Raw genomic sequence first — 7,490 nt, forward strand, 5'->3', positions numbered from 1 at the left:
TTGAGCTGTTTAAACAGGTTTGAAGTCCAGACGGCGGAGAGACGGTGGAAGCGTTTCAGAGGCTCCCAGCACAGCTGCCGCGGCGGTGTAACCCCCAGCCCCATGGCCGCCCACCTCTCTCCAAGTAAGTCTCTCAGCGAGGGGAAGCTTGGTGCCAGCTTCCTCCCATGTCCCATGGGCTGATGAGCGAGTGGGGCTGGGAGAGGGGGGACGGAGGCGTGCAAGACACAGGATTTTAGCCATACTGTCTTGTGTGGACCTCAGATGAAGCCCTGCGCCACTCTGTGCCTCAGTTTCCCCATGCCTATGGTCAAGCCAGGGCTCTTTCTGGGGGTGCAGGGATGAATATGCCCAGAAGGAAGAAAGGGAGAGTTATTTTCCTTGCAGGAGGCTCCCATGCCCACAACCAGCAATGCCTGGGACGGGCTAAGAGACAGGCATCCCCTGCAAAGAGGGAAAAATGTGAGATTTCTGCCTGAATCTCCTGCTCCCCCATAGCAAGTGGAACCCAGCAGCCTCCTGTGCCTGCCCCAGATCGGTCTGAGCCACAAGAGGCAGCAAACCTGGCTCATCCTGGCTTTAGCTGTGGTTCCTAGATGTGGCCTGGATGGCTCCCCCTGAGTATCAGGGCTTGGCTGATGCTGGCATGGGTCGGAGCTGCGGGTGGAGCTAGTTGCATCGGCCAGGCAGTGTCCAGGCCCCTGAGTCACAAGGCTCATGCCCAGCCAGAAACCCTGCGAAGTTTGGCCACGTGGGGAAGCAATTCCCAGTCTGCCCCGTTTTGCAGCCAGACCCACACACCCAGGGCTCACCAGGCGCCCAGCTCTGGGCAATGGTGCCCACACGCATGGTACCATATGCCCTGACCCCACTGCCATGGGCTGGGCGCACTGGCAGGGCATGAGAGCATCTGGATGCTGGGCTCTACTGTCTCCTAGTAGTGGAAGGGCAGGCAGGTGATGGGGACTCCAGGGGTGGCAGCTGCCGATTCACACCCCACGTTGTAACTGGGGCTGTGAGCATGACCCCAAACCTCTCATTTCTGCTGTGTTTTTGTCTGTCTCCTTTCTCCTGGTGCAGGGTGAAAGCGGAAGGGACGGGAACCTAGTCCCCTCTCGACACCCCAAAACACAGCAGAGTTTCTTGCCAGTCCCCAGCTGTATCCCCTGAGCCAGTGACTCTCATGGCTGCCGCTGACCCCATCCTGCCCTCTGAGGAGGTGGCTTTGCTGGAGCTGGGGAAGGTGGCCCTGGCTACCCCCCTGGACAAGGTGCCACCAGCCCCAGATGAACACCCAGGGGACCCTGACGCCACCCTGCCATGGGACCGGTGCCAGCACAGCGCCCAGGGCCAGCCGGAGCCTGCAGAGGCAAAGAGGCGCTCAACTCCTGAAGGGGGCCACGAAGACCCTGAGGAGGCTGCTCTCACCTGCCCCTCAGCTGAGGCTGAAGATGAGGAAGCCCCGGGGCTGCCTGTGATGGCAGCCCACATCTTTGTGCCCATCGACCCACAGTGCATTGAGCAGACACCTGGCAAGCAGAAGCAGCAACTTGCCCCATGGCCCCGAGAGGAGGGCACGGGGGGCTACGTCCCCCACACCGACAGACCCAACAGCCTCTGCCAGAAGCAGGTCTTCCTTCCCCTCAGCCCCTCACGCTACAGGGACCCACTGGGCTTTGAGGGACGAGTGGCCAAGCCACCAACCAAGGGGCCACGGTGCCCATGCGCCACGGACTGCAGCACTGGCAACCTCAAGGCCGTGGCCTCGGTGGTGGGGGCCCTGCTCCTCTGCCCCTGCCTCATCTATGGGGCCTACGTCTTCCTGCCTTTTGATGCCCCGCTGCTGCCCACCATCAGCGCCCGCCTGGTCTACACACTCCGCTGTGCTGCCTTTGCCACGTTCCCCATCGTTCTGGGTGAGTCACGGGGTTGGTGTACAAAGCCCTTCGCCCCCACCACCGGGCTGCATTAGCCCCGGGGGAGCAGGGGCTGTGGGGAGTGGGGAGTAGAACTGGGGCCGAGCTCTTTGCAGCTCTATTGCTCCTGCCAGGAATAGCAGCCTGAGTTTTCCCACCCTCTTCTCACCCGCTGCGGCTGTCTCTGGTCCTCCCCCAGCCCTCAGGCCCCAATGCAGTTTCAGTGGGTGCTCAGCCCCTCTCTCTGCCCCCCAGGGATGATCGTCAGCGGCATCTCCCGCCTCTGCTCCTCTGCACTGGAGCCCTTCGGGGAGCTGCAGCGGGAGGTGGAGATCCACCGCACCTACGTCTCCCAGTCCATCCACCTCTTCATCCTCTACTTCTTCAACATGGCTGTACTGGCCACCTACCTCCCACAGGAGATCCTCAAGCTCATCCCCCTGCTCACGGGGCTTTTTGCCATCTCCCGGTAAGCGGCTCCTTTACCCTACGTGGGCTGCAGCAGCACCCAAGGTGCAAACGGGGTCTGTCAGTGCTGGCAAACACCATGCCTTGGTGCAAACTCCCGCTCCAGCAGTGCCTCACCCGGCCAACGACAGCCAGGAAAGCTGTCACAGAGGAAGGGTTGCTCTATTCCTGCAGCAGCCATGTCTGGTAAACCTTCACTGGGGTCAGAACCCCTGAGCGAAGCTGGCTGCCAGCTCCAGGGCACCACCGTCACTGAGCCCGCACTTCTGTCCTCTCCAGGTTGATTTACTGGCTGTCGTACGCTATCGGGCGCTCCTTCCGTGCCTTCGGCTTCAGCATGACCTTCCTGCCCCTCCTGGCTATGCTACTCTGGAACCTGTACAGCATGTTTGTCCTGGAGCCCGAAAACCTCCTTGCTGTGGCAGCACCAAAGCCCGAGGACCGCTCCAAAGACAGTGGGGCCAAACTCCGGTACTGGGGGTGAGGGAGGCCCGGGGAGATGGGGTACCCAGACCCTGCGATGCAGACAGGTTGAGCCCTCCTCACTGCCCTGCCTTGTGAGCCCTGAAGGTGGAGGAGTGCAGGCAGATCTGGCTGGGCCCCTGCTCCATGCCCGAACCTGGCAAGGTTTTGCTGGGCACCCATGGTTGATAGAGTTAAGCTGTAAAAGCCTCTGCACTGCGAGTTTCCTGCAGGAGGGCGAACAGGGCCCACAGCAAGACCCAGTGAGCCCTGTTCCATGAGGATGGGTTGGGGTGGGATTTGCTTAACCTCCTGCTGGAGCTGGCTTTGCTCAATAAAGCCCTTCACCAAGTAGCTCTATGGCTGGTTTGGGGAGGGTGGGTTAAATTCCTTTAGAAATCGCTGCTTTTCCCACGGGATGCCATCATCCAGCCCCAAAATTATGTTTCTGAGAGGGGAAAAATGGTATTTCCCTAATCTGTCCATCTCCCAGCTCTGCAATAGCACCCCAGCCCTGCATCCTGGGTCCCTGCATGGCAGCGTGGCCAGTCCTGCCCACCTTGTCTCTCCTCCTCTTCCTCCTGGTGGAGGTTCAGCACCTGGTTCACAAACCAGTCAGCCAGGTAGGAAGGAGGGAGCCCTGCCCCAAGGAGTGATGTGGGGAGAAGCCGGGGAGAAGCCGGGATGAGTGAGATGGCACCAGGCTTGCTGCGGCCTAGGGCTGGGGATGGCTGATCCCCCCACAAGGACGGGCACCCATCCTGCAGCCCTCAGGGCACTGGGCCCCACCTCAGAGTCCTTTGCGGACACAAAGGGACCCTGGGAGTCCAGCCCCATGCAAGTCTGATTGTCTCAGTTCTCTGATTCTCACGCATTACCCAGAACAGTTCAAAATCCACCAAATAAAGGGAAAGCCCCTCCATCCCTAGATCTGCAAAGTGTTTGGCTTGTCCCACTCCCATCCCCAAATGCTGTGTCATGAGAGCAGTTCACCCACTGCAGCCCAGCCAAGTCAGAGAACGGGAACAGTCCGACTTTCAAATGCACTTCTCAGCAGGGTTACGGTGCACAGCCTGGGCTCACGGTGACCCCACGGCTCACAGGCAAAACCATCCCAGAGCACCACACGCTGCTGTGGGGCATGACTCAATCCAGGGGCAGGGAGCCTCCCTCTGCTCAGAGCCATGTTTTCGTACCTTGGCTCCTGCTGAGCTCTAGCACCCTTTAATTCCTGCAAGGCCCGAGAGCTGCTCTCCTCGTGCTCGGCCGCAGTGTGGTGGTTCCTCAGGAAACTGCTCTTAGAAATCCACTTTATTTGGTCAAAAGCAAGTCAGTGATGAAGAACACGAAAACCCAGCACACTCCGCAGTGCCCAGCACACCCCCTCAAGTGATGCGGTACCTCTGCAAACACTGAGCAGCCACAGACCACGCTTGCCCCATGGCTTCAAGCACTTGGATAGCACCTCCGAGTCAGCCCCGCAGGGCAAATGGCTGCAGTTAACTGAGAGCAAGGCTCGATCAGCCCTTTACGGGCTGACAGGACATACCTGAGCTCAAGCTGCTGCTGCAAAGTGCTGCTGGGTTTCCCTCTTGTACCAGCAGCCCTCGCTGAGGCCAGCACAGCAGAAAGTGCCTGTTGGGCATTGAGGAGCCCGTGAGCCCCATCTGGGTTGAGGCAGGCTATTCTGGGATGCCCCCAGTACAGCGAGAAGCAGCAAGGCACCCTGCACACTGGCAGGAGCGGGACAGGGCTGGGGACCAGTACACCAGCCCTGCTCCTGGGTTGGAGCCACCCAAGCAACCCCAGAGTGCTCTGGAAGTGGCACAGGACAGTCGCAGCCATGGCAACAGTGGTTTTATCCCTTGGGAGGAGGATCTTTCTGCGGCTCAAGGCAACCCTGACCAACTCCCCCCAGTCACTTCCCTTGGCTGAATGGATCAGGAATAAACAGAGGAAGAAGTGTAATCAGCTGCAGGATCTGGGCAGTAGGAGGGAGCAGGAGGCAGGGATATGTGACCGGCAATTTGCTGCAAACGTTGCCCTGGTCCCCTCCGAGCCTGGACTGCAGGGATGGAGAGGACAGAGAGGAGATTGCAGGCACTGGAGCCCCTGCAGCAGCCGCAGTCATTTCCTGGCGACAAGAAGGATCCTGGGGTCCCACTCAGTTGATGGGCTCGTACTCAGAGTAGCGTTTCCTCTGGGCAAAGAGAACCACGCAGCTGCCCATCAGGAGCATCACCATGGGGGTGCCCAGTGCCACGGCCATGATGGAGATGACAAGGGGGGAGAAGGTGTCCCTGGGGGGCTGCCCGAAGCCCAGCAGCGCCGACCTACAGGAGGGGATGAGACAAATCAGCCACGGACATGGGGATCAGCTTTGTCCGACGGGTGGAATATCTGGGTCTTTCCACCCTGATAGGGTCAGATCAAGATTTCTTGGCAGGAGCCCACACGGGGCAGGAGAGCGTTTCCCAGACTGGGGGTAGGAGTGAGGGAATATATTAATAAACTGCTACAGGATCATAGGAAAACACAGACTTTTGAAAGGAGATAGTTATTAAACAGAGAAATCCCGTAACCTAGCAGTTCCCCAAAGTGCAAGTTATTAGTGGCTGGGAGGGCATCATTTCATGCAAAATGGACCCCACTCACCAGCTAAGGTAGCGCTTCTCCTGGTAAACCTTTCCATCCTCTCCCCCAAAAGAGATATTGATGGCGCTGATGGTGTAGGTGCTGCCTACATCCTCCCCAAAGTAGGCATGGACAATGCTGGGCACGGGCAGGGTCCAGTTGGCTGCTTGCAGGCCACGAGACCGGCACTGGATGCTGGCCAAAAACGGGGAGCCGTAGGCTGTTGCCTTCCACTGCAGGAAGCTGAGCGTGGAGCTGTCATTTTGGGACTCGGCTACTAGGGAGAGCATCTGGTGAAGGGAGAGCAACGGGCAGTGAAGTGATGGCAGGAGACGGCCTTCATGCCAGGGTGGCCACAGTAGGGAGCCGCAGGTTGCCTAGGCTGCTTGCCCCAGATGCCCCTCACCCTCGTTCCCGCAGCAGGGGACATCCCCAAGCCCAGTGGTCACCCCACACTCACCTCGAAGATGGTGGGAGTGTACTCATCGTCGATAGAGCGCACCGAGCGCACCTTCTGCGCCACCCCTGTCTCCTCCACCGTGGCCACCTCCAGCACAAACTGGGAGTTGTTGCCCCGTGGAGCCACCCCAGCCAGGACAAACTCTACTTTAGAGCTGTTTGCCGTGTGCAGGAGGCTGGGCAGAGGCCCGTCACGGCCACTGGCCTTGTACGCTGTCACCTGCAGGGGACACAGGTCAGAGGAACAGTATGATCACCAGGTAGGAAACCAAGGAGCAACATTCCTTCTCCAGAAGGTGTTTTGGGCCTGATATTCGCTGTGTTCTCCCTATAGCATCCCAGTGCAGTTAAATACCCCCTCGCTGCCCCTGTGGACTTACCCGAAACGCCAGGCTGCCGTTGGAGAAGCTGCCACTGGGGTCAGTGGCCGGAATGCCCGTGAACTCGGCCGTCAGGGCTGTGTGGTTCAGGGTGTGATTGATGCTGTCCCAGGAAAACTCAGACAGGTCGTACGTGGGGTAGAAGAACTCTTCCAGCGTTTTGGCCTCACTGTACTCAAACACCTAAGGAGAAGGAAGGGGAGAGGCGCTGGGAGCCACCAGCAGGTGCTGCAGACACTGACGCTTTGTGCTACAGTCCACGGGCTGCCGTGCATTGGGCTGCCACTGCCACCCGGGAGGGGAAGGAGACCAAAAAGGAGCTGCCTTGGCCCATCAAGACACCATCACAGCTCAAGCCAGAGACAACCAGGGTAGGACGCACAAGGGGCCGTTTCGCTGCAGCTGGGAAAGCTGCTGACCGACCTGCTCTGCCCCAAGCAGCCCCCCCGCACCCCCTCCACCATAGGGGGGCTCTCCCGGCGCAGGGCCACCTTCCTCAGTGGTACCTTGGTGAAGACAACAGCAGTGGAGTAGACAACACTGCTGGGAGGGTCGATCCAGATGGCACCCGCAGGAGCGGGCGAGAGCAGCTGCGTCCAGTTGACGCACAGGGCGCTGCTCGTGTTCTCCGTAGCCACCAGTAGCACCGTGGGGGCCCCAATACTGCTCCAGATGTAGTGCAGGGTGTCACTGGGCCCCACCGCCCGCACGTGGAGCAGGTTGACAGAGGAGTTGTTCCAGCCAGGGTTGTACTGCATTGACACCTGCAGAGGAAGGAGAGGCCTCAGGGGGACTCGGTCCTACCCGGCGCAGGACAATCCCAAATGCACAGCTTCCTGCTTAGACAAGGGCACGTGAGCTGCCGCGGCTTCCCGGTGAGCGTTGCAGGCGACAAGGCCCTGCCACGGCCCAAGCGTTGCTAAACAGACTTGGTCAGCGTTCCACATCCGGCCGTTTCGGAACAGCTTTCCGGCAGCGAGACACTTCCCTGCCCACAGCCATGGTGCTCCCACTGGACCAGGACACGGTGGGGAGACGGGGGACAGAGACAGGTGGCACCAGGATGGGTGGCAGCAGGACAGGGGTTGGCAGTCCCCGGACACGGGTGACCCACAGCACACTGTGGATGGAGGGGGGGGCAGGTTCCCTCCAGCTCCGGGCCTGAGCCCAG

At 60.0% G+C, this 7,490-nt stretch overlaps 2 protein-coding genes across 2 annotated transcripts; one reads left to right on the forward strand and one right to left on the reverse strand.

Annotated features, from left to right (window-relative positions):
- The first annotated feature begins 1,183 nt into the window (after positions 1 to 1,183).
- On the forward strand, positions 1,184 to 2,868 carry TMEM79 (transmembrane protein 79). The gene is made up of 3 exons (XM_010285593.1): positions 1,184 to 1,916; positions 2,172 to 2,385; positions 2,664 to 2,868. Exons 1-3 carry the CDS (start codon positions 1,184 to 1,186, stop codon positions 2,866 to 2,868), a joined length of 1,152 nt encoding a protein of 383 aa, XP_010283895.1.
- Positions 2,869 to 5,010: 2,142 nt separating this feature from the next.
- LOC104619646 (chromosome unknown open reading frame, human C1orf85) lies at positions 5,011 to 7,080 on the reverse strand. The gene is made up of 5 exons (XM_010285594.1): positions 6,826 to 7,080; positions 6,320 to 6,502; positions 5,941 to 6,159; positions 5,502 to 5,770; positions 5,011 to 5,179 (listed from the first exon to the last, which is right to left on the reverse strand). Exons 1-5 carry the CDS (start codon positions 7,075 to 7,077, stop codon positions 5,011 to 5,013), a joined length of 1,092 nt encoding a protein of 363 aa, XP_010283896.1. The 5' UTR covers positions 7,078 to 7,080.
- Positions 7,081 to 7,490: the final 410 nt, after the last annotated feature.

This window comes from Phaethon lepturus, unplaced genomic scaffold (genome assembly GCF_000687285.1).
Source record: "Phaethon lepturus isolate BGI_N335 unplaced genomic scaffold, ASM68728v1 scaffold37074, whole genome shotgun sequence".
NCBI classification, from domain to species: domain Eukaryota; kingdom Metazoa; phylum Chordata; class Aves; order Phaethontiformes; family Phaethontidae; genus Phaethon; species Phaethon lepturus.

Excerpts from the sequence above, each read along its gene's own strand:
- TMEM79 (XM_010285593.1), top strand. The coding sequence starts at position 1,184 with ATGGCTGCCGCTGACCCCATCCTGCCCTCTGAGGAGGTGGCTTTGCTG. Across the intron at positions 1,917-2,171 it reads CACGTTCCCCATCGTTCTGG|GGATGATCGTCAGCGGCATC; the intron begins GTGAGTCACGGG and ends TCTGCCCCCCAG. Across the intron at positions 2,386-2,663 it reads GGGCTTTTTGCCATCTCCCG|GTTGATTTACTGGCTGTCGT; the intron begins GTAAGCGGCTCC and ends TGTCCTCTCCAG.
- LOC104619646 (XM_010285594.1), bottom strand. The coding sequence starts at position 7,077 with ATGCAGTACAACCCTGGCTGGAACAACTCCTCTGTCAACCTGCTCCAC. Across the intron at positions 6,160-6,319 it reads ACGGCAGCCTGGCGTTTCGG|GTGACAGCGTACAAGGCCAG; the intron begins GTAAGTCCACAG and ends TGTCCCCTGCAG. Across the intron at positions 5,180-5,501 it reads GAGAAGCGCTACCTTAGCTG|GTCGGCGCTGCTGGGCTTCG; the intron begins GTGAGTGGGGTC and ends CCCCTCCTGTAG.